At 58.6% G+C, this 25,374-nt stretch overlaps 2 protein-coding genes across 2 annotated transcripts; one reads left to right on the top strand and one right to left on the bottom strand.

The window, feature by feature from the left end:
- Positions 1 to 1,977: 1,977 nt before the first annotated feature.
- Positions 1,978 to 5,867, bottom strand: INHA (inhibin subunit alpha). The gene is made up of 2 exons (XM_059393561.1): positions 4,508 to 5,867; positions 1,978 to 2,925 (listed from the first exon to the last, which is right to left on the bottom strand). Exons 1-2 carry the CDS (start codon positions 4,779 to 4,781, stop codon positions 2,093 to 2,095), a joined length of 1,107 nt encoding a protein of 368 aa, XP_059249544.1. The 5' UTR covers positions 4,782 to 5,867; the 3' UTR covers positions 1,978 to 2,092.
- On the top strand, positions 5,861 to 25,096 carry OBSL1 (obscurin like cytoskeletal adaptor 1). The gene is given in 21 exon segments (XM_059393563.1): positions 5,861 to 6,938; positions 9,328 to 9,597; positions 9,676 to 9,927; positions 10,059 to 10,361; positions 10,544 to 10,840; positions 11,860 to 12,132; positions 13,268 to 13,540; positions 14,138 to 14,410; positions 17,515 to 17,787; positions 18,563 to 18,838; positions 18,913 to 19,200; positions 19,389 to 19,664; positions 20,241 to 20,510; positions 20,657 to 20,929; positions 21,924 to 22,190; positions 23,057 to 23,169; positions 23,601 to 23,757; positions 23,918 to 24,079; positions 24,408 to 24,512; positions 24,818 to 24,909; positions 24,911 to 25,096. Coding segments are annotated over 21 exon segments (5,691 nt in total). The 5' UTR covers positions 5,861 to 5,926.
- The last annotated feature ends 278 nt before the right edge of the window (positions 25,097 to 25,374 follow it).

The raw sequence follows: 25,374 nt of genomic DNA, 5'->3' as shown, positions 1-25,374 counted from the left end.
TCATGCCCTGAGCTAAAACCAAGAGTCAGGGACACCTGGGTGGCTCAGTTGGTTAAGCAGCTGCCTTTGGCTCAGGTCATGATCCCAGCGTCCTGGGATCGAGTCCCACATCGGGCTCCTTGCTCAGCAGGGAGCCTGCTTCTCCCTCTGCCTCTGCCTCTGCTCGCTCTCTCCCCCTCTCTCTCTCTCTGATAAATAAATAAAATCTTTAAAAAAAAAAAAAAAAAACCAAGAGTCAGATGCCCACCTGACTAAGCCACCCGGGCACCCCCAAAATTGCCAACTTTTAATTTTGGTAAGTAATCATAAAAGAATATATCATAAAATACCATAAAAGAAATAATATTTTTGCACTCTCTCTCTCTCACGCACACATATCGACACATACACACACAGAGAAAGGATAACTTTCAAATAAAGCATATCCCTTTCCAGTGAAAATGTCCGGCAGGTTTGTAAAGGACACTGCCTTGTCCTCATGATTCTCTCTCTGTCTCAGGTACAAGAAAACTTTTTACCAGCAGTGCCTAGTGGAGAACGCCGTGCCCCTCGGTAGAGCCCTCAGATGTCATCCACATTCCTGGGATAGGGTAAGTCTGAGCTACACAGGCCCAGGCCTAGGAGGAGGATTGCAGATCCCAGGGAAAGGCCTCTCAAGGCAGGGAGGCTCTGGCAAGGGAAGCCAGACAGCGAGAGCATGAAGCTCGGAGAGACTGGTGGAAATCTCATTCCCACCACTGCCCGAATCCAGCCAGCCCTCTCGCCAGTCCACCACCTGAGTGGGGACCCCAGGAGCCCTGGGTATAGACTAGTTGCAGTGCTGGGTCTAGAGGAGGGTGCTTGGAGAGACTGGGGACTGTGAACAGGCAGGGTCCCCCCTCTGGAGCAGCAGCGGCCTCGCTGGGGTTTCAGCATCAACAGAGACTGGGGCCAAGCTCCAGAGTGTGGCGTGGGCTGCTCTTTTGTGCCCTGAGGAAGAGTAGCTCCTTCAGCTCAGCTCAGAGAGGGGGAAGACATTAGCCTAAGGGTGACGGGATGGAAGTCTTGCCCCTCCACAGCCCCTTCCTAGAGCAGGCACTTAACCACCCAGTGAAGCGGGGTTCATAGGAAGGAGATTCTGACAAGTCACCGTTAGCAGGCATGTGCACTGCGGTCGTGCGGTCACTATCAGAAAGTGCTCCAACTTTCAGTCAAAGGGACCTGAACATCACCGTTTTATAAGGGAAACTGGATGGAAACTACTGGCTGAGAGCCAAGACCCTGGGGCAGGGCAGGAGGACAACCAGATGGAGGGGTCGGGGGAGAGTGAACAAAGCATGGAGGAAGGCCAGGGAAGCAGGCCCAGACAAGGCAGGCAGGAATGGAGTGATGGGAAACATAGTGGGAAAAGTACTCTCTGCACCCCGCTCTGGACACGGAGTATAGGTACGTCCATACACGGACCCGAGAGCTTGTTTCTCTGGTAGTAGGCTCTGCTCTTCCAGAGCGTTCTCCCCGCTCTCTGCCCTTGTCAACTTCCAGGCCCTGCCAGCTCATCTGTCTTTTTGCCTTATCTCCCACCCAAGTTCCTGAGAAACCCAAGATCTAAGCTGCTCGGAATGTCTGTCTCCAGTGAGGCCCTGAAAACCATCATCTCCAGCCAGTCTACAGCTCCCCTGACCTTGAACTAGGGTCCATCAGCTCGGGCAGAGAAGAGCAGGGGATCCAGCGGTCTCCGGAGCGGCCACCAACAGCTCAGAACACTTTGTGTCTTCTGCAAGAGTTGCAGCTTCCCACCAGAGGCATGCCCAATCCCAGCTCTGGAACTCCACGACTTCAAGGTCGAGTGAGGCTGTGTGACCTGAGATCCTATGATCCCATGCTCCTGGGGCCCAGACCTGCCCCCCACCATATCAGAGAAGCCAGAGGATGTGTGCCAAGTCATATGCACTGTGTTGTTTATTGTCCCATGTTACCCATGGGACAGGGGTGGGATGGGGAGGGAGCCCTGGGGCAGAGAGAGACGGAAGGAGGGGGCAGTGGGAACCATCCGTTTTCTGAACTCTGCCCTTTCTTCCAGCTGGTGATGGACGCAGCTACCAGCAGGACGCAGTCAGATACAAGCACAGTGTTGTGTGAGAAGGTTGGGCACCGTCTCATACTTGAAAGAGTAGCCACCGTCTGAGGTGGTACGGACACGTAGGGGCCTCATGGTCCCAGGGAGGGCAGCACAGCAGGGCTGTGCCCCTGGCAACAAAGAAGGAGGTTGGACAGGGGTGGGAGGAACCCCGGGCCCCGGCAGGGACAGGTCCGGTGGGGCAGACAGCCCACATCCCCCATGGCAATAGTGGAAGATGAAATTGGGCGGGTATACAATCCACCCGTCCCAGCCCAGCTCCTGGAAGGAGATATTGAGGGCAGCTCTGTGACAGTCGGCATAGGAGGCAGGTTCCTCCGGAGGCCTCTGGAGCAGACGCAGCGCCGCCGGAGACCAGGGCCAGGGCAACGGGGGAGTGGAACGTCGGGCTCGCTCCCCCACACTGGGTGGCCTGGCCCGGGTGTGGGCCACCAGGAAGGGTGTGGCCTCGGGCCGGGCTGAGCAGGAACAGAGAGGGCAGCGGAGCAGCAGCACCAAGACTGGGTTGGTCAGCAGAGGGAGGGCAGAGGGGGCGAGCTGCAGCACCGCCCAGCGAGGGGGTGCTTGGCCCAATGACATGGGCACGGCCATGGGGACCCCCGATGACAGCGCCAGCAGGCTTAGCAGGGGCCCAGAGCTATTGGAAGCCACTTTGCTCCGCCTGTCCAGTCCCGTGTGGAACCACAGGTGGGCTGAAGTCACTTGGCGGCTGCGCATGTGCTGGGATGGCCGGAACACGTATGTGAAGAGGCCGTCCTCTGCCTCTGGGGTCAGCTCTCTAGCCACTGGCTGGTCCATGCACCTGGCACCTGAGGAGACAGAGGGAAGGAAGAGGGCAGCCCCGACCGGGAGAGCACGGGACCTCTCCTCTTCCCCAATGGCAGGGACCGGACTGCTGGCCACCAGCCAGCCACACTCTGAGTGCTCTGCCCACGCACAGAAGCTCTCCATTTGTTATTTCATCCCTAAAGGACTCTAAAAATACAAGATGTTGCCAACTTCTCTCCGAAATGGTTTCACCAATTAATATTCCCATCAGCCACGTATATAAGAGGCCCTGCCCGCCCTTCGCCAGCGCTTGGCATCGTTAGACCTAAATGTTTGTTCACCGGTCATGTGAAACAGAATCTTGAATGAAGGTACCTTGAATACAGGGGCATTTGTTTTATTCCCCCAGATAGCTTTAAAAAAATTTTTTTAAGATTTTATTTTTAAGTGATCTCGACACCCAACATGGGGCTCAAACTCACAACCCCAAGATCAAGGGTCACATGCTCTCCTGACTGAGCCAGCCAGGCGCCCCACCCCGTGTATCTTTTTATATTGTCAGAAATACTGCATGATACAGTCTTTAAAACAATTCCGCGTTTAGGGGCACCTGGATGGCATCCTACTCTCGGTTTCAGCTCAGGTCATGATCTCAAGGTGGTGGAATCGAGCCCCCCACTGGGCTCCACACCAGCATGGACTCTGCTTGATATCCTCTGCCCCTCCAGCTGGTGCTCTCTCTTTCTTAAAAAAAAAAAATAATTTAATTCCACTTAAAAAAAATAGGTTCACATCTGAAGGAAAAAGCGGCAGGGGTGGGGGGTTGGGAGGAGAAAGCGTATCACCCAGGATAGAGGGCAGTGCTTTCTAAGAAAGGCAGTTGGCGGCCTACCATGACAGGTACGCAGATGGGGAAGGACTAGAGATTGGGACAACACTGTCCCACGCATTCTCTCATTTAAAATCTCACGATTGATCTATTCTGCGGATAAGGAAACAGGGTGACAAAGAGGAAGGGACATTTAACGACTAAGTTGCCAGGCTGGGATTCTGCCTGATCCCAAATCCACCCTGAGTCACTGCGCTGCACAAGGCACAAGACCAAGGCACAAGGAGGAAGGAGCTCCTCTCTGAAGCAAAGGATAAGCCAGATTATGAGAAAGTCCACTTGGAAGAGGGCTTTACTGGTTCCATCAGTGGAACTGCAAAACACACATATGGAGATGAAAGGCAATTTAAGAGAAAGTAGATTAATTTCCTGGAAAGGTTTCCCAACAAATCTTACCCCTGCATTTCTGTTATCTTTTCAAGTCTCAGCTAATTGGGACAAAAGAAACAAGGTTTGAAGTAGGGAGCAGAGGCAGAGGAAGAAGGAAAGGTGAAGAAAAGGGGCCCAGACCCAAATGTCTGTCTCTAGAGACTCTTGATCTCCCAGATGAATGTCTCCCAAATGCCTCCCCTGAGCCTTGCACCTTTTCGCTTAGTCCTGAGAGGTAGGCATTATTGCCCATTTTCAGGTGAGGAGACGGGAGATTCAAACCCAGAACCGTCTGGCCCTGGAGCCCACGCTGTATGTACCACACTGCTTCTCCAAGTCGCCCTGCCGGTTCCCACTTTCATTACCTGTAGCTGGGAAAAGGATGGCCTGGGAGACATCCTCCTCCTCCCTGGGCTCAGAGCCCCTGCGCAGGAAGCCCCCCTGGGCATGTCTTCGGGGCAGACGCCTGCCTCCAGGGTCCCCGCCTTCCCCGGACAGTGTGGGGGGCCCCAGAGCATCCAAGAACAGGGCCCTCACCTTGGCCAGCACAAGTGCCCGGTCCAGCTCTGGCCCATGGCAGCCATGCCCACTCTTTGGGGACAGCAGCAAGAGGAGCAGGAGTGGCAGATGGGGCGACATAGTTCACCTAGCCCTGCCAACTGTGAACCCGCTCCCTGCCCTGTGCCCCTTCTGTCAGGGTCTGCCCCCTGCTTCCCCACTCTGCCCTCAGCATCCCACCACGGGGCCTCTTCTACCCTTCTCATCCTGGTCTCCCCAGTCCTTCCCACGCCCTGCAATCCAGAGTGGCCCCTGCCCATGGCATTGAGACCTCCTATCTCTGACGCAGATGTCTGTGGCCCTGAGCCTTATCTTCCACTCCTGCCAAGCCTGTGGGGGAGGGGGCTGGTGAGGGTTTTCACCCCGAGTGACCTGACCCACACATACCACCCCTTCCCCTACACACACACACACACACACACACACACTCACACACACACTCTCTCTCTCTCTCTCTCTCTCACACACACACACACACACACACACACACACAGCCACATCCCTCTACCCAGCACAGAGGTGACATCAGGTGGGACAGGAGCCTCGGAGCTGGGGTCCACCAGCTCCTAAGAGTGTTATTCGTCGCAAAGACAGAATGTGCCAGCCCCTCAGACCTTCTTGGGGCCCCTTTCAACCAAGCAGCTGCTAGGCCAGTCCTGGGGGGAAGGGCTGAGGCTGGGGCTAGAACTGGGGCTAGGGTGGGGGGCAGGTGGTCCCGCCTGCTCTAAACTTAGCCCGGAGGAGCCAGTCTGGGCTCTTGTCCCTCCAGCTGTGTCATCAGAGAATATTTTTGGGATTGGCAGCTGCAGGCGCCTCTGCCACTCAGGCCCCAGCCTGGCGGGCGGTTGGGGACCTGGCGGCTGGAGGTGGGAGGGAGGAGGGGAGAGAGGCCCGGGCTGTGGGAGGGGGCTGGGAAGAGAGGCTCTCCGGAGCAGGAAGCCGGGCCGCGGGCAGAAGAGGCTGCGGGGCCCCTCGCAGCAAAGGCAAACAGGAAGGACTGCCCCTGAGCGCTCGGCTCGGGGCCCGGGAATCGCCGCCGCCGCAGAGCCGCAGCTCCGGGCCGAGGGTAAGGAGACGAACCGGGAGCCGGCGGCCGGGGGAGAGCTCCGAGGCCGGGCCCCAGCAGCTCACCGCCTCGCAGGCCCCCGCCGCCGCCCCCGGCCTCCGCGCGCCCGCCGCCCGCCCTTCCCCCGCGCCACTGCGGGCGGGCCGCGACCGCCGCCACGATGAAGGCGGGCTCCGGAGATCAGGGGAGCCCCCCGTGCTTCCTGCGCTTCCCGCGGCCCGTGCGGGTGGTAAGTGGCGCCGAGGCCGAGCTCAAGTGCGTCGTCCTGGGGGAGCCGCCGCCCATTGTCGTGTGGGAGAAAGGCGGCCAGCAGCTGGCGGCCTCGGAGCGCCTGAGCTTCCCGGCCGACGGCGCCGAGCACGGCCTGCTGCTGAGCGGCGCGCTGCCCACCGACGCGGGGGTCTACGTGTGCCGCGCCCGCAACGCGGCCGGGGAGGCCTACGCGGCGGCCGCCGTCACCGTGCTGGAGCCTCCGGCCTCCGAGTCCGAGCCCCAGCCCGCCGAGCGCCCGCTGCCGCCTCCCGGGGCCGGGGAGGGCGCCCCGGTGTTCCTGGCGGGGCCCCGGTCCCAGTGGGTGCTGCGGGGGGCACAGGTGGTGCTGACGTGCCAGGTGGGGGGCCTCCCCGCGCCCGCGCTCTACTGGGAGAAGGACGGGATGGCCCTGGACGAAGTGTGGGACAGCGGCCACTTCACGCTCGAGCCTGGCCGCGCCGAAGGCGGCCAGGGCGTGAGCCTAGCGCTGCGCATCTTGGCGGCGCGGCTGCCGGACTCGGGCGTCTACGTGTGCCACGCCCGCAACGCGCACGGCCACGCGCAGGCCGGAGCGCTGCTGCAGGTGCACCAGCCCCCCGAGAACCCCCCCGAGGACCCCGATGAGGCCCCCAAGCCCGTGGTGGAGCCTCTCAAGTGCGCGCCCAAGACCTTCTGGGTGAACGAGGGCAAGCACGCCAAGTTCCGGTGCTACGTGATGGGCAAGCCGGAGCCCGAGATCGAATGGCACTGGGAGGGCCGCCCGCTGCTCTCCGACCGCCGCCGCCTCATGTACCGCGACCGCGACGGCGGCTTCGTGCTCAAGGTGCTCTACTGCCAGGCCAAGGACCGCGGGCTCTACGTGTGCGCTGCGCGCAACTCCGCGGGGCAGACGCTCAGTGCCGTGCAGCTGCACGTCAAAGGTACTGAGATGCGCCCCCCATCCCCTCCCGGGTTTCCCGGGCCCTGAGGAGGGGCCTCCAGCGCAGCCGCAGAAACGGTGGGGGGGGGGGAGGCGGAGTGGTCACATACCTTTTCCTGTCCGCCTCCCACCCCCCAGAGATTCGGATGTAGTAGGTCTCCAGGGTACCCAGGAATTACTTAGCAACCCACCTAAGTGATTCTGAGGCTGAGAGTGGAAAATGACCCTTTGATAAACGGCTTTAAGTAATGATTGATGGACCAGCCAAGAGGGAGCACTTCTAGTCCAGTGGATTTCAGCCTTTTTGTTTTACTCCCCCTCCCTCAATTGAAATCCCATGTGGGGCCCCAACATAGGAGACTGATATAAGAAACATTTTAGTTCTAGGTCCAGATTTATACCATGTACTTATAAAGCCTATCAGTGAGGACAAGGGTGTTATTTTATTGAATATACACTGAATTCCTAACTGGGTCTCCTCGGTGAGTCCTGTGGGAAAGTCTCAGGCTGCAGGGAACACACTGAGAAACTCCTGATTCACACCAAAGGGAAGCTTGAGGGAGGAAACATGCCCTTTCACGAAATTGCTCTCCATGTTCGAAAGAAGGTGAAGGAGAGGAAATTTCTATTTCACAGTTGAATCATCAACAATATTTCACAAATGCTTACAGTGCTCATAAACAGAAAACCCGAAGGGGGGGGACGCAGCCCCCACTGGAAGGTAAACTCCATAATTGCAGCTCATCACAGCTGGAGGGATTATACCATCACTCGTTATTACCCACGTTGTTCCCTCGGAAGAAGAAGAGTTTGCAAATCCCACGAGCCCTGCCTGGTGCTCACTCAGGCGTATGGTCCCTGTGTTGTCCTGCTAAGGTCTGATACACCCCAAACCCGAGGGGCCACACTAACTAACACCACTAGGAAAGAGAAGCCCAGTGGGAAGGCAGAGCTTGCCTACATCTTCGGGACAAAGTTGATGCCCCAATGGCCTCCTAACCCACTGGTCATTTCTATCATCATTTCTTTTGGTAAAGTGCCATTTTGAAAATGACGAAAGGACTTTTTATATATATATATTTTCACCACACTTTTAAAAAATCATCTTGTGTATTTATTTATTTATGTTCACCAGGGTAATTGTACCCCTTGACCATCATCCTCTATCCCCCTTCCCGCCCTCCCCTCTGGTACCCAGCAGTTTGTTCTCTATACTTAAGAGTCTATTTCTTGGTGTGCCCCCCCCCCTTTTTTCCCTGTTGGCTCATTTGTTTTGATTCTTAAATTCTACATACGAGTGAGATCATATGGTATTTGTCTTTCTCTGAGTGACGTATCTCACTCAGCATTCCATTCTCTAGCTCCATCCAGGCGAAAGCAACTAAAGTACTTTATTTTTGTAAATGTATTTTTTAAGATTTTATTTATTTGACAGAGAGAGACACAACAAGAGAGGGAACACAGCAGAGGAGTGGGAGAGGGAGAAGCAGGCTTCCCTCTGAGCAGGGAGCCCGATGTGGGGCTCGATCCCAGGACCCCGGGATCATGACCTGAGCTGAAGACGGACACTTAACGACTGAGCCACTCAGGCGCCCCGATTAAAGTACTTTAAAAGAGAAATTCCTGGGATGCAGGTGGCTCATTGGGTTAAGCCGATGCCTTCGGTTCAGATCATGATCCCAGGGTCCTGGGATCGAGTCCCAAATCGGGCTCCTTGCTCAGCAGGGAGCCTGCCTCTCTCTCCGCCTCTGCCTGCCTCTCTGCCTGCTTGTGTGCTTTCTCTCTCTCTCTGACAAATAAATAAGTAAAATCTTTAGAAAAAAAAAAAAGAGAGAGAGAGAAATTCGACTCAGACCCTTGCAGAATTTGTGTAGGGCCCCGAGAGACCCCAGAGAACAGCTTGAAACTCACTGATGTGATCCAAGCCCTTCCATCCCTTTCCCAACTTTAAAGTCAGGAAACTTGAGTGGCTGACTCTAGATTTTGGCTTCGGTCATAACCCTGGGGTCCTGGGATCAAGCCCCACATCCCACATCAGCTCTGCGCTCAGTGGGGAGTCTGCTTCAGGATTCTCTCTCTAAAATAAATATGTAATTTTTTTATGAATATGTATTTTAAAAAAAAATAATAATAAAGTCAGGAAACCGAGGCCCAGAATCACCAGAATGGCCTTGCTCAAGGTGATGTGGCTGACGAGTGTCAGGGTCAGATGAGAATTTAGGCCATCTCACTTCCCTCCTGGTGGTTTTCCTGTGATTCCAGAACCCCTGCAGGCCCTGGGAGAAAAAATGGCAGGAGCTCATTCGGGTTTAGGCAGTTGATGATGCAAGAAGTCCTTCCCCTGGCTGGGCCCCCTTCAGAGCCTTTTCCTGCCTCTCCCCTCCACACAGAGCCCCGCCTCCGCTTCACCAGGCCCCTGCAGGACGTGGAAGGCCGGGAGCATGGGATCGCCGTGCTGGAGTGTAAAGTGCCCAACTCTCGCATTCCCACGGCCTGGTTCCGCGAGGACCAGAGGCTGCTGCCCTGTCGCAAGTACGAGCAGATCGAGGAGGGTACCGTCCGGCGCCTCATCATCCACAGGCTGAAGGCAGACGACGACGGTGTCTACCTGTGCGAGATGCGGGGCCGGGTGCGCACCGTGGCCAACGTGACCGTCAAAGGTGGGCTAGCCAGCGGGAGGATGCCGGGGCAGAGGCTGGCCCAGACCCCAGGCTGAGGGATTCGCATACCTATCTCAGGGCCCATCCTGAAGCGGCTGCCCCGGAAGCTGGACGTCCTTGAGGGAGAGAACGCGGTGCTGCTGGTGGAGACACAAGAAGCTGGGGTCGAGGGGCGCTGGAGCCGCGATGGGGAAGACCTGCCGGCTACCTGCCAGAGCAGCTCTGGCCACATGCACGCCCTGGTCCTTCCAGGGGTCACCCGAGAAGATGCTGGCGAGGTCACCTTTAGCCTGGGCAACTCCCGGACCACCACTCTGCTCAGAGTCAAATGTGAGGGCATGAGCGCCTGTGGGCAGGAGGGCCACCAGATGCCTGAGCCTGGGCTGGCGAGACGGACTCACGGTGGGAGGGCTGCGGGAGGCTGGAGCAGGGCCGGAATGCACACCCTGCCCTTGTCCTAGGTGTCAAGCACAGCCCGCCGGGACCCCCCGTGTTGGCAGAGATGTTCAAGGGCCATAAGAACACGGTCCTGCTGACCTGGAAGCCCCCCGAGCCAGCCCCTGAGACCCCCTTCATCTATCGGCTGGAGCGGCAGGAGGTAGGCTCCGAAGACTGGATTCAGTGCTTCAGCATCGAGAAGGCCGGAGCTGTGGAGGTCCCCGGAGACTGTGTGCCCTCCGAGGGCGACTACCGCTTCCGCGTCTGCACGGTCAGCGAACACGGCCGCAGCCCGCATGTCGTGTTCCACGGGTCCGCTCACCTTGGTGAGTCAGTCCCGTTGGCCCCCACCTGATGGTAGCTGTGCCCCAGTCAGGCCCTCCCCATCTTCTTTCCTCCCTTCCCCAGCCTTTGGTCCCCAGCCTGTTCTCGGCCTTCCCCTGTGCTGCACACCATTGCCCTCTGCCGCCCCTCTGGTTCTGATGGCTGCGCTCCGTCCCCATCGCAGTGCCCACGGCTCGCCTGGTGGCCGGGCTGGAAGATGTCCAGGTGTACGACGGGGAAGATGCTGTCTTCTCCCTGGATCTTTCCACCATCATCCAGGGCACTTGGTTCCTTAACGGGGAAGAACTCAAGAGTCACGAGCCGGAGGGCCAGGTGGAGCCCGGGGCCCTGCGCTACCGCATCGAGCAGAAAGGCCTACAGCACAGGCTCCTCCTGCGAGCCGTCCAGCACCAGCACAGCGGGGCCCTGGTGGGCTTCAGCTGCCCGGGCGTTCAGGACTCAGCCGCCCTCACCATCCAAGGTTGGTGCGGGTGGGGACCAGGGCAGACAGATAGGGTCAAGACACAGAAGTCCTGAATGGGCCCAAACAGAGGGCTCCGGGGTCCACAAGGCCCATATCAACCTACATGCAATGTAGAGAACACTCCTTAGTATCTTCACCTCATAGCTACCTTCTCTGGCGTGCTTTGTGGTTGAGGGGATTGGGTCACCTTTTTATCTCCAAGACGTGGACCCTGGTCCCTAGTCCCTGACTGCTTCCTGTAACCTGTAACGTTATCAAAGCAACCTCCTATGTGCCAGGCACAACCCTAATCGTCTCACATACATTGTGTTCATTAACACAGTTCTCTCAACAGCCCTATAAGGTAGAGCTCTTTTGTTATCCTGTTTTACAGGTAGAGCAACTGAGTCACCGAGAGGTTAAGTGACTTGGCCAGAATCACCAAGCTATGAGTGTTAGTGCTGGGTGATGAGGCCAGGCAGTCTGGCTCCAGAGGCATCCTGTGCCACCTGGGGACACAGGGAAGGAAGGAAATGAGGCCCCCCTGAGCAAGACAGCTCTCGGTGGGCATCTGAAAGTGCAGGGACATGTGGCACTTGCCATCTCACCATTGCTGGCATGTGTAAGGCCAATTGAGGAATTCCTGGGTGCCCAAGCACAGGGCCCAGAAGCGGTCAGCTGCTGGCCCCCTGGGGGGAGGGCAGAGTAAGAACCAGCAACCAGAGTAGCATTTCCAGAATGCAAACTGGGATGTTGCCTGGAGGGCTGGTTGATAAGTTCGGCCCTTAGACATGTGGGGGGTGCCTAAGAATCTGCATTTCAGCAGACTTCCTAGGAATTCTGTACACTGCACTTGAGAGTTGGTGTGTAAGCCCCAGATGATTTTTTTTTTTCAATTCCAACAAATGCACTGACAGTGACTGCATTGTGTGGCCTGACGCAGGAACACCCCACCCCCCCCCACAGCAGAGAGGGGTGCTGATCCCAGGCAGAGGGTGACGAGGGTGCTGCCTGTGCCCACTCCTCTCCCCACACAGAGAGCCCCGTGCACATCCTGAGCCCTGAGGACAAGGTGTCGTTGACCTTCACGACCTCAGAGCGGGTGGTGCTGACCTGTGAGCTCTCCCGGGTGGACTTCCCAGCGTGCTGGTACAAGGATGGGCAGAAGGTGGAGGAGAGCGAGTCGCTGGTGGTGAAGATGGATGGGCGCAAACACCGTCTGATCCTGCCGGCCGCGGAGGTTCGGGACAGTGGCGAGTTCGAGTGCAGGACGGAGGGGGTCTCTGCCTTCTTCAGTGTCACCGTCCGAGGTCAGCAACTGTAGCGGTCCGGGCTCCTGCCCCTGATGCTGACTCGAGGGGGCCATGTAAGCCCCACCCCTCGGTCTGCCTGCTTGGGGGGTCCCTTCCAGGGATAGCCTTGCGGGTCAGGAGACATGTTTTCAAATTATTCTGTACTGGCGTCTAAGTCTGCCTTTCACCAGCACCCTCCGGTGTTCTTGCCCTCCACCTACCCTGCTCTGAGTAGGGGGTGGGGAAACAAAATTCAAGGGAAGGGGAGACAGGGGGGCCTACCAGGAGGTGGCCTACCAGGAGGAAGTATTTAGTATATATACTAAATACTTCATATATACGCCATTTCGTGTAATCTTCATAATTGGATGAGAAGGAATAGCTCTCCAGTTCACAGAGAAAGAAACTGAGGCTCAGAGGTTCACACCCAGGTCTGTGCTTACCCAACTGCCTCAGGCGCCCCAGGTCAAAGGGGAGCTTTAAGTGTAGTGGTCCAGTGGTTCTCAAGCCAGTTCATGTTCTGGGAGCTTCAGAACCACCCTGGAAGCTTATTAAAAATGCATATGCCCAGGACCCCCCAGACACCAGACTGTCCAGGGCAGAGCCCAGGGATCCGCTCTGGGAGGGCAGCTTAGGAACCCCCGATTCAGTTCATCATCTCCCTTTGAGTGGAAATCTATTTCAGCCCCATTGCCAGGAGGTCATCCAGCTGCTGCCTGCATGTCCCCAATGATAGGGAACTTACTACCTGTAGAGAGCAGCTGTATTACTTAGCGGCACTGCTAAGTTGTTCCCACCTCCGACCCGTCCTGGGGCCAGCGCTCCAGGGGTCTCTTGAAAGCAGCAGCAAGCGTGGCACTCATGGGGCCCATGATCGTGACCTCCTCTCAATTGAAACAAAGGCTGGCTATGCCTTCGCCCGGCCCATGTCCCCGCGGAGCCACTTCTGACCCTCTTGGGACTCAGGGAGCTACCTCTGACCCTCAGGTGCCACGCAATCTCATTGCCTTACCGGCCACACACTCAGGACCCCACGTCCTTGCCCAGACCCCCTGCACAGCATGGCCTCCACCCTCCAGCATCTCCCCAGGAGGAAGTGGTCTCCTGTGGGGGGGGGGGGTATCTGTGTGACCCCGTCTCTGCTCCCCACCAGACCCCCCGGTGCATATCCTGGACCCCCAGGAGCATGTGTTCGTGCATGCCATCACCTCGGAGTGTGTCATGCTGACCTGCGAGGTGGACCGGGAGGACGCACCCGTGCGCTGGTACAAGGATGGGCAGGAGGTGGAAGAAAGTGACCTCGTGGTCCTGGAGAAGGAAGGGACCCACCACCGCCTGGTGCTGCCTGCTGCCCAGCCTCCAGATGGGGGCGAATTTCAGTGTGTCGCTGGAGACGAGCGTGCCTACTTCACGGTCACCATCACAGGTGGGGGGCCAGGCAGGCCCGTGGGACACTGCCCGCCCGGGCAGCCACTGTCCCCAGGCCATGCTTCTCTCTCCCCTTGGCTGATCCCATGCCCCTCCTTGGCCTGCACCCTGAGGGTCAGTCACCCACCGGAAACGTGTTGTCATTAACACTGGCCAGGGCTGCACAATCCACAGGGAAGCTCTTCCCTCTCTGTTCCCCTGTGGAGGGGACCTTTAGGAATGGAGGCTGTATGGCGAGGCGGGGTCTGGGGCAGGTGGGCCCCTGCGCTAGGGGGCTTAGAAGATCTGAGGAGCCTATGGGAGACACTGGCTTCATCTGGGCACCCAACCCACCTCTCCGTGCTTCCACCTTTCATACGGTCCCTGTCCCAACCCTGAGAATGTAGCACGTTTCTTTAGCAGAGGGTGCCTCCTTGCCTGTGATGTGCTTTGGTGACTGTGGTGGGGTCTCCCACCGGGCGTGGCTAGTCTGAGCAGCCATGAGACCTAATCTCTCCTCCGACAAACGGCCCACTTGCTAAGAGGAGGGAACGGCACAGCTCAGGCAGGGCAGCAGGGCCCCTGGGTCCCAGCCATGACTGTCCCTGTCCTCCAGACGTCTCCTCGTGGATCGTGTACCCCAGTGGGAAGGTGTATGTGGCAGCCGTGCGCCTGGAGCGCGTGGTGCTGACCTGTGAGCTGTGCCGGCCTTGGGCCGAGGTGCGCTGGACCAAGGACGGCGAGGAGGTGGTGGAGAGTCCCGCACTGCTCCTGCAGAAGGAGGACACTGTCCGCCGCCTGGTGTTGCCCGCTGTCCAGCTTGAGGACTCCGGCGAGTACTTGTGTGAAATCGATGACGAGTCGGCTTCCTTCACCGTCACTGTCACAGGTGTGGGTTTCCCCCAGCTGCCCGGAGCACAGTCCTGAGCCCTTGGGGGAGCTGGCCTGGACCCCCTAGTTAGCTCGCTGGGGAGGAGGGAGGCAGGGCTGCGGGGCATGGACCAAGGATCCCTGCCCCGAAGACCCTGGAGCCCCTGTTCCAGAGGGAGCAGTCTCCTCCCAGGCCCAGGGCCACCGCAGGAAGAGCTGCTTTCCAACGGCTCGTTTGCTGAGCACTTCCTGTGTGCTGACCACTGGGCCAGGGGCTGTGGACGCACGTGGGCTCCGTGCCCTGAGAGCTGCCAGATTAGCTGGCACCTGTTAACCAGGGGTCGCAAACGGGCAGTCCTAGGGCCCCATGCAGCCCACAGATGTGTTTTGTTTGGCCTGCAGAGTCTTACCAAAGTCAGGACAGTTCAAATAACAATCCGGAGTTATGCGTCCTCTTGAAAAAGCCGAAGACCCGGCGGCTCTGGTCCCGTTTCCCCCCGTGGCGACGAACAGCTGGCGCTGAGTAGCAGCTGCCCCCATAATACGGGGCCCACGGTCCTCGGTCCTTGCCTCCTCGCCATGCCTCTCTACCCCTCCCCAGACTGCTTCAGCCTCTGACCTTCCCACCTGGCCCCTGTGGGCGTTTGAGTTTGCGACCCCTGTGTTAAACCAATAAACGCGCAAATAAATGTACAGTGGACACCTCGTGACAAGTGCTGCGAAGGATGAGAGCCGAGGGCTCGAGAGAGGAGAACAGGAGAGTCAGGGCGGGCATCGGAGAGAGGTCCCGTGCCACCCGTAGGATCCAGCCCTGGGCTGGGTCTGGACACCTGGCGGCAAGCAGACAGACATACTCACTTCTCCCTGGGAGCGCACAGCCCGGCAGGAAAGCCAGACACGCGAGACGGTCTTAGATGTGCATTGTCCAATGTTGTGATAGGGTGCTGCGGGAGCTCGAGGCTGGGGGCTGCTGGCCCTGAGCGCAGGCAGAAAGTGCCTTCAAACTGGATACTTGCTGCAGGAGCTGAGTTAGCTAAGCCAACTCAGTGGGGTCAGGCGTGGACTGAAGTTTGTGGGGAGAATGTTTAAAGCTGGAAAAGCACAGGACGACTATGGAAGTGATGGTGGTTCATTCAGTGCTGGAAACTTGAGGGCTGCAGCACATGGTGCCATTCCCAGTGTGTCGGGGGCAGGGGGAGCGTGATAGGGGAGGGTTGTTGCAGGGCCTAGGCAGCTCTGGGGGTCACAGAAGAACCCCACTGGCTTCACTGGAGTGCCCACCCCGTACCTGGCACCATCTCGTTGCCCTGGCCCCTGCCCGAGCCCAGGAGTGATGACGCTTCAGTCCAGGCTGAGCAATTTAGCACCCCCCACCCACGAACACACACTCTCTCTGCATTCCAGTTGCAGCCTGGCACACACAAGCCACAAAGCCAAAGAGGCCTTCCTGCACATGTTCTGTCCTATAGTGAGGCCCTTCAGGCTCTGGCCAGATATAATGGCAGCCACACACATTTCCGCCCACACTTGGCCTCCCCACAAAACACCAGATTCTTCACGGGGAAGTTGAGACAAGCACCACCTTGGCTTTGGGCCAGGGAGAACCAAGTCTGATGCCAAGCTGAGGTCCCGCAGCTGTGCCCACACCCCAGCCCCATCACCGTACCCCATCTTCACCCGAGTGCTTTTTACCTCCCCCTCCACCACAGGCAGCCACTCCTCTGCAACTTGCCAGCCTTGCTGGTCCCCAGAGAACCAGCTGGCATCCTCTAGAGTCTAAGAAACAACCGTCAGGGAGGTGGGTGGTGGAGGCAGAGGACTTGAGTGTGTGCTGGTAAGCTCATCTGCCCATGCGCACCTCTGCAAACAGTGGGACCGGGAAGCTAGAAGTTCCCGAGACTCACCGCCAGGGGGCTGAAGGTTAGAGGCGCTCTGAAAGTGTCCTGGAAGCTAGAAGATTCTAGGATAGACATCCAGGGAGCTTGGGAGCAAGGGCAGGCTCGGGCTCAGGGCAGGGCACCAGTCACTTCTTGTGTTGACACAGCTCCTTTTCTGTGGAAGAGCAACCGGTTTGGAGCAATTGGAAATGAACTCCCAGAATCAGTGTTTAGAGTCCCTGGGGAACCTTCCGACAGGTGTTGGCAACTCATGCACAGATGCAAAAATCATTACTGAGTTCTGCCAACCTTGGCTTGCAATCCCTACCACTGCTCACAGAGTCTGAGCCTCGCTTTCCCAGATGCCCGTTTTTCCTCTCCCCATCCCCCCCAACCCCCTGCCACAGAGCAGGTGTAGCCAGGTGTTACCTCTTTAGAGGTTGGGTAATCACTCTGTGCCTCAGTTTCTTTGTCTGGAAAACAGGGATAAGACAATACTTACCTCTTCGGATTGCTGTGAGGGTTCAATGTGTAAGGTGCTTAGGGCTGTTCTGGAATGTTAGGAAATAATACTTGTTATTAGAATCCCGGATCTCTCTCTCTCTCTCTCTCTTTTTTTTTTTTTCTTTAAGATTTTATTTATTTACTTGACAGATAGCACAAGTAGGCACAGAGGCTGGCAGAGAGGAGGGAGCAGGCTCCCTTCTGAGCAGAGAGCCTGATGCAGGGCTCAATCCCAGGACCGTGGGATCATGGCCTAAGCCGAAGGCAGAGGTTTTAACCCACTGAGCCACCCAGGCACCCCAGAAATCCCGGATCTCTTATTCACAATTCTGCTCTAAAAGAACCTCTTAAGATCAGAAGTCTTTTTGTTAATTTGGTTATGTAAAGTCATTTCAGTAAAACCTGACATTAACTTCTGTGAAACGATTTCTACTCTTTAATTATCCTGCCTAGAGTGAGTGTACCTATAGGCTACCCGGGAGAAATGTTAGTATGGTTGATGGGGGGCGGGGTGCCTCAGAGTGGGCAAGGAGAAGCAGGTGTGTGATCTATGATAAATGCACCATTTCCGGGATCTGACGCTTTCTGGATTTCCAGCCCCGTGGATTTCAGAGAGCAGGTCCTAGACCTCTTACCCTTGTTATGAGTATCCTTATCACATTATTGTGAGTGGCAGGGACTTCTTGTTGCCTGGGAGGCTGACGGCGAGTGTGTGACAGCCTGTGATCGCCCCCCTCTGCAGAGCCCCCAGTGCGCATCATATATCCCCGGGATGAGATGACCTTGATCGCCGTGAGCTTGGAATGTGTGGTGCTGAGGTGTGAGCTGTCCCGGCAGGACGCCCCCGTGCGCTGGTACAAGGATGGGCTGGAGGTCGAGGAGAGCGAGGCCCTGGTGCTGGAGAGCGACGGGCCGCACCGCCGCCTGGTGCTGCCTGCCGCCCAGCCCGAGCAGGGGGGCGAGTTCGTATGTGATGCTGGAGATGACTCGGCCTTCTTCACTGTCACCGTCACAGGTGGGCAGTCTCTGTGCATCCTGGGGAGCTAGAGAGGCAGGAGGCTAAGGGACAGACACCCTACCTTCTCACTTCCTGCATCTTAGGGCCCCCTCCACACACCTGCCCCCAGGAAGCCTACCCCTCCCCCAGCTTCCTCATTCTCAGCCAGCAAAGAGCTCTGACTTGCCCAGATCAGGCCATGACAGTGACTGGAGGCCTGGTGGAGGGAGCCCAGCAGTTAGGAGCCTTCGTTCATCAAATATTTATTGAGCAACTCCAGTGTGCTCAGCACCATTCTGAATGAGGATAGAGAAGCAAGCCAGTAAGAGCAGCCCTCCAGTTCTCCACTCGAATTCCAGTTTGTGGAACTCGAATTCTAGTGAGGATGGACAGACAACCAGTAGGTGATAAGTACATCAAAGGAAAGAGGGGTACGGAGTCGGGGCCACATGGTGGGGAGTGTGCACTGGGGCCAGCTAGGTCGGGGACTACCTCTCCCTGTCGGTGGGACTGTGGAAAGATTCTTTTCCTCTAAAGAGTCCTCAAGTCTTCATCCACAAAGCGAAGCTGACATCGGTGCGGTAGTGTCAGGAGTACCTGTGCCAAGAGCCACAGTGCGCTTAGCGTGGCTCCTGGGACACAGCAGGTGCCTGTGGAGGTCGCCACCCGAGGTCCAAGAGCTGCTCTGGGAAGAGAGAGGGCTGAGAAGCCAGCGGTGGGGAGTGGGGGAGGACTCAGGTAGAGGCCTGTGGCCGAGCCTGAGCCCCACTTCCTCCGTCTGTCCGTCCGCCAGCCCCTCCAGAGAAGATTGTGCACCCGGCAGCCCGCTCACTGGACCTGCAGTTCGGGGCCCCAGGGCGCGTGGAGCTGCGCTGCGAGGTGGCCCCTGCCGGGTCCCAGGTGCGCTGGTACAAAGATGGGCTGGAGGTGGAGGCATCAGACACGTTGCTGCTGGGAGCAGAGGGGCCTGTGCGCACCCTGACGCTGCCCCATGCCCAGCCTGAGGACGCCGGGGAGTATGTGTGCGAGACTCGTGACGAAGCTGTCACCTTCAATGTCAGCGTGGCTGGTGGGTGCCTCCTGCCGGCCTGGGTGCGGGAGGGGGGAGTAAGGCCAAGCCGACATGCTCCTCTCTCTGTCCAGAGCCCCCAGTCCAGTTCCTCGCCCCAGAGGCATCCCCTGCTCCACTCTGTGTGGCCCCCGGCGAGCCGGTAGTGCTGAGCTGTGAAGTGTCCCGGGCTGGCGCCCTGGTCTTCTGGAGTCACAACGGGAGCCCCGTGCAGGAGGGCGAGGGCCTGGAGTTCCAGGCCGAGGGCCCCCGCCGCATCCTCCGCATCCGGGCTGCAGAGCTGACCCACGCAGGCCTCTACACCTGCCAATCGGGGACAGCCCCGGGGGCCCCCAGCCTCAGCTTCACAGTGCAAGTGGCTGGTAAGTATGGCCTGGACTGAAGGCCTGAGAAAGCCGTCCCCCCCAAACCCGTATGAATCTCCCCCCAACTTCTCTAGCGTGCCTTGTCCATCCCTCACCCGTCTCTCTCGGCATCTTGCTTCTCACTGCCCCCCTCTTAGCCCTCAGGCCTCTCTCTCCCAGTGACCCCCCCCCGCTCTGACCCACAGAGCCCCCCGTGCGGGTGGTGGCCCCCGAGGCAGCCCAGACGAGGGTTCGCAGCACCCCAGGCGGGGACCTAGAGCTGGTGGTGCACCTCTCCGGGCCAGGGGGCCCTGTGCGCTGGTACAAGGACGGGGAGCGACTGGCAAGCCAGGGGCGGGTGCGGTTGGAGCAGGCCGGGGCGAGGCAGGTGCTGCGGGTGCAGGGGGCACGGAGCGGGGACGCTGGGGAGTACCTGTGCGACACGCCCCAGGACAGCCGCATCTTCCTCGTCAGCGTGGAAGGTAACAATGCACCCCTCACACCTTGTGGGCCCTGGCACCCCAAATTCCACACCTTTGCCCCATCCTGGGACCCCCTCTGCCCCTGACCCCCTCCTTGCTACCTCTGCCTCTAACCGATGCATGCACAACTGGGATGAGGGTTCGGGCCTCCTTTTCTCAGGAACCCTCTCTATAAGAGAAGACATAGCACAGTGGTTAAAAGCAGGGGCTCTGAGGTCAACTCACCCTGGTTCCGACCTGGGTTCTGCTTGCCAGTAGTGTATGACTCTGGCAAGTTGCTTCACCTCCCCGAGCCCTGGCTCTGAAGTAGAGGGATGATGCTTGTCTTCTAAGGCTGTGGTGACAGTTAAGAGAAATGGGGTCCATGGTAAATGATCTGTTATGGAGTCAGAAGCAGGCGAGGATTGAGAGAAGGTGGCTAGGAGGGGCAGGGAGCTGGCATCTTGTCCTTCAGGACACCCTCATGGTCCTCAGGAAAGATGTTTCCAATAACTGGGAGATGCACCCCCCGGAGAGGAGGAGAAGGAGGGAGAGGGAAAGACACAGCCCACCTCACTGCCTGACCCCATCCCCCAGAACCACCACAGGCAAAGCTGGTCTCAGAGCTGACACCTCTCACTGTCCACGAGGGAGATGATGCCACCTTCCGGTGTGAAGTCTCCCCACCGGACGCCGAGGTCACCTGGCTACGCAATGGGGCCGTTGTTACTCCAGGGCCCCAGCTAGAGATAGGCGAACACGGTTTGAGCCGCACGCTGACAGTGCGAGGCTGCCAGCTCAACGACGCGGGAACGGTGACCGCCCGAGCAGGGGGCACAGCCACGAGTGCCCGGCTCCACGTTCGAGGTCTGGTCCTGATGGGGAGGGAGTGGTCTTGGCTTCTGTCCCTGTTTGCCCAACCCTGGCCCTAGCAGATATGTCCACACGCCCCGGGATCATGGGCCAGGGAGCAGGGTGTCAGGCTCTGTGCCCCCTCCCCCTTCCGTCTCAAGAAACAGAGCTACTGTTCCTGCGGCGCCTGCAGGACGTGCGGGCTGAGGAAGGCCAGGATGTGTGCCTTGAAGTGGAGACGGGTCGAGTGGGTGCAGCGGGGGCCGTGCGCTGGCTGCGAGCTGGGGAGCCCTTACCCCATGACTCTCGCATGTCCATGGCCCAGGATGGCCATGTCTACCGCCTCTTCATCCATGGTGTCGTGCTGGCTGACCAGGGCACGTACGGCTGTGAGAGCCACCACGATCGCACCCTGGCCAGACTCAGCGTGAGGCGTGAGTGTCTTGTCCTCTCCTAATGCACCGCCTACCCCCTGACACAGCCTTTCCTGGCTGGCCCAGGGCCCCTCACACCCCCACCAAAGTGCCCCTCACCACTGAGGCAAGTTAGCCCTGCCTGGCCTCTAAAAGTGTGACCTGAAGCAGCCTGCCCAAAGCAAAACTTTCCTTTTTTAGTGTTTTCTATGTACCTTAGAAGTCCATGTGGATTTTGCATTCCATTTCACATGTCCAAGTTGGCTTTGCTGTAAACATAAATATTATACTCCAGAAAGACCTGCGATGTTATCCCTCGGTCACACGCCCCAGGATACATGGGCCCATTTGGCAAAGAGCAATCCCACCCCACAAGCCAGAGCTTTCCATTAACTGTGAGACCTCATGCAAATGAGTTAACCTTTCTGAGCCAAGTCTTCTTAAGAATGGGGGTGATCCCAACTTCGGGGATCTTTGGGAACATTCATGAAGATAACATAAAAGATGCCCACACAGAGCTTGGTAAATTATTGCTGTTGCTGATATGGATTCTCTTCTAATTTATTTCATTCATTTAATCACAATAAACCCATGTCTCAATGCTATTCACCTTGTACAATTGGAAAAACTAAGGCCCAGAGAGGTCAAGCAGTTTGCAAAAGGTCACACAGCACCCAAACTACGTGGCAGAGTTGGGGTCGAATCCCAGCATGTCTGATTTCAATTTCTGTGCTCCTTCCGGTGTCAGAGCACCCCTCACCCAGATCTCTCAATCCTCCAACCGCAGCTCACCCCCTTCGTGTGTGCCCTCCCCTAACAGCAACAAGCCCCTCTCCCCAAGTTGGCCTGCTGGGCTCCTTTCTCCCTGTACCCTGGTTCTGAGCTTCCTTCCACACGGGCTCAGATTGGGTGGTAGAGGTGGTACAGGCAGGGCCAAGGGGGTGCGTGAGCCCTCAAAACCCCTGCCCAGAGCTGGAGCCCTCATTCTCCCTCTCTCTCCCTCTCCCCCAATCAGCGAAGCAGCTGAGGGTGCTGCGGCCTCTGGAGGATATGACCATCATTGAGGGGGGCAGTGCCACCTTCCAGCTGGAGCTGTCCCAGGAGGGTGTGGCTGGGGAGTGGGCCCGGGGTGGAGTGCGGCTGCAGCCGGGGCCCAAGTGCCACGTGCATGCCGAAGGCCGCACTCACCGCCTGGTGCTCAGCAGCCTGGGCCCGGCAGACTCGGGCTGTGTCTCCTTCACCGTGGATTCCCTGCGCTGTGCAGCCAGACTCACTGTGAGAGGTGCGGATGCTGTGCCCACTGCCTGCCTACTGACTGCCCCAAGTGTGACTCTGCTGATCCCCCTACCTGTGTGGCCCTCACTGACCAAGCCTGTCAGAGTGTGATACCCCTGATACGTTGGCCCGTGTGGCCCCAGAGACTGCCCTGTTTGAGTGTGACTCCTTTGACCCATCTGATCATCCAGCGTGACTCCACTGACCTTCTGGTCCCTGCAAACCACTGACCATGCCACTGTGAGCCAGCCTGTGCTGGTGTGGTCCCTATTGTCTGCCTGCCTGACCATGGCCCCACTGACCACTCTGAGTGTGACCCCACTGACCACACCTGCCTGCTGTGACCCCCCCCCCCACTGTTTGCCTCATTGGGCCTCTCTAGCCACTCCAGTCCTAGTGATCCACTAACTGCCTGAGGATGACCCCTCTAGCAACTCTGCTTGAGTGTCCCCCATTTGTCCAGCCCACCATGTTCCCTTCTAACTGCACCTGTTCTAGAGTTACCCCCACTGCCCTTCTGAACCCATCATGTTCCCCACTGGCCAGTGTCACCTGTCCATTCCAGCCAAGTGTGGTCCTCACCGACCATGCTTGCCTATGAGTGACTCCACTAGCATTTCTGCTTTGGTCACCACCCCATGTCCCTCTAGCCCCAGCATGTCCCCCACTGGCCACCTTAAAGTATGACACCCCCTGCTGGTCACTCCTGTCCCATTGACCCCCATGGCCCTGTCCTATCCTCCACTGACCAGCATCTCACTTGGATCCCCAGCACATTCTCTGCCTCACTAGTGGCCTCCACTGATCACCTTTCCTAAATGTGTCCACCACTGACCCCTGCGCCCAAGTATGTCTTCCGTCTCCCACTCCCAGAGGCCCCAGTGACCATTGTGCGGGGGCTACAGGACCTAGAGGTGACCGAGGGAGACACAGCTACATTGGAGTGCGAGCTTTCTCAGGCCTTGGCTGATGTCACCTGGGAGAAGGTCAGAGCCCAGCCCACCTTGGCATCATAAGGGCGGAAACAACTAATATTCACTGTAGGGGTGTGCCTGGCACTGTGCTCAGATTTACATTTACTTTACACTTAAACCTCTAATCCTAACAACAGCCCTAAGAGGAAGGTCTTGCAATCTCAGTGTTACCTGGAAGGAGCCTGAGGCTCAGTGGGGTTAAGTATTGCCCAGGGACAAGACAAAAGGGGTAGAGCCCTAACGTCCCCAAAGGGGACACCTTCTCAACAAGGCTCCTCGCTCTCAGCGAGGCCCTGAAGGCTTGGGACTGCCAGATCCCAGCTTGAGAGCCAGAAAGGCAAAAACGCGCCTGGAAACCGCCTGACAACAGAGGGCGCCGCCGCCGGCTCCCAGGACCGTGTCCAGCGGAGTTCACTCTGACCCTCTGCAACTCTCGCCCCTAGGACGGGTGCCCCCTCACCCCCAGCCCTCGGCTCAGGCTCCAGGCTCTCGGCACGCGTCGCCTTCTCCAGCTGCGGCGATGCAGCCCCTTGGACGCCGGGACCTACAGCTGTGCAGTGGGGGCGGCTCGTGCCGGACCCGTCCGCCTGGTTGTGTGCGGTGGGTTCCGGGTGCTGCCGGGGCTGGGCAATGCTGTGAGCGCGGGGGCTGCGGACCCAAACAGCCCGGGACTGACTGCTGGGCTTCCAGAGAGAAGGGCGGAGAGTGGGCGTGGTCGGGTTCCGCCCCGCCCCGCCTCACGCCTCCCGCTCCGCCCCAGAGCGCAACGTGTCTGTGCTCTCCGAGCTCCGGTCTGTTCGCGTCCGCGAAGGTGACGGCGCCACGTTCGAGTGCACAGTGTCGGAGGTCGAGACCACGGGGAGCTGGGAACTCGGAGGCCGTCAGTTGAGACCCGGAGGCCACGTCCGCATCCGACAGGAAGGTCTGGAAGACTTTCTTCCCACTCCCGCCCCTTGCTGCCCCGCCCCTGACTCAGATAGGCCCCGCCTCACTAGGATAAGCCCCGCCCGAGCTCGAGTGGGCGCCGCCCCATAGCCCAAAGAGCAGTCTCCCGGTCTTTCCCGGGTTTCCAGCTCTGAGCCCTCCTTCCTGGACCGCTCCTCTTTCCCTTCGGTGACCCAATTCTGCCCAGCCCGGCACACACTTGCCGCGTCCAAACCGACCCGGGGACCTACACCGGCCCACCCTCACCCCGGAACCTTCCCCAGTGGCGGCTTCTGCCTCGCTTAGCGCCTCCCTCACGTACGCAGGAAAGAAACATATTCTGGTGCTGAGCGAGCTGCGCCCGGAGGACGCCGGTGAGGTCCGCTTCCAGGCGGGTCCCGCCCAGTCCGTAGCTCAGCTGGAGGTAGAGGGTAAGCTACTGGGGAGGAACGGGAGGGAGTGGGCATCATCTTCCCTCCCCCTCGGGAGTCTCCCGGGCTGGCGGCTGGTCTTGGGAATGCTGCCTCCCTGCCTCCCCGCCTCCCTTCCTCGAGGGACTTTTCATCTGGGGAGGGTCTCCTTCTTGGGGAGGAGGAGACTTTGGGGTACGGAGGAACGGGCTAGTGCCATGGAGATCTGAGACCAGGAGTGAGGCTGCAGAGGGAGGGAAGATGCGTCTCTCCTCCTGGGGCCCCTGGGTGTTCCTATTAACTTAAGCTCTCCTCCTCACCCCCAGCACTGCCTCTCCAGATGTGCCGCCGCCCCCCTAGAGAGAAGACGGTTCTGGTCGGCCGCAGGGCCATACTGGAGGTGACTGTGTCCCGTTCGGGGGGGCCACGTGTGCTGGTTGCGGGAGGGGGTCGAGCTGTGCCCCGGAGACAAGTATGAGCTGCGCAGCCACGGCCCCACCCACAGCCTGGTCATCCATGACGTGCGACCTGAGGACCAGGGCACCTACAGCTGCCAGGCCGGTCAGGACAGCGCCCACACCCGGTTGCTGGTAGAGGGTGAGTGAAGCTGACTGGGCAGAGGTCAGAGGGGCAGGCTGGCTGGCTAGGAAGGAGGGGTGGCCTGGCAGCTGGTGGGCTGAGACACACCTACCAGAGATTTTCCAGGACTTGGGATGACCAGTTGGTTCTGGGGTATACTGGAGGTCTGGAGTGGGGGAAGGGCTGAGGAGAGGAGGGAGACCTGTGTTCTCCACAAGAACCATTTGCTTCAGGTCAGCTGTTCCCGCCTTTCAGTGCCCTTTCCCGTTCAGGCTTCTCGCTCCCTCCTGACTCTGGACCACAT

The sequence above is a fragment of the Mustela nigripes genome, chromosome 3 (genome assembly GCF_022355385.1).
Source record: "Mustela nigripes isolate SB6536 chromosome 3, MUSNIG.SB6536, whole genome shotgun sequence".
NCBI lineage: Eukaryota > Metazoa > Chordata > Mammalia > Carnivora > Mustelidae > Mustela > Mustela nigripes.
This window is presented reverse-complemented; position numbering and strand designations above follow the sequence as displayed.

Coding starts and splice junctions, on each gene's coding strand:
- INHA (XM_059393561.1), bottom strand. CDS start 4,781: ATGTCGCCCCATCTGCCACTCCTGCTCCTCTTGCTGCTGTCCCCAAAG. Junction 2,926..4,507: donor CATCCTTTTCCCAGCTACAG/GTAATGAAAGTG, acceptor CTGTCTCCTCAG/GTGCCAGGTGCATGGACCAG.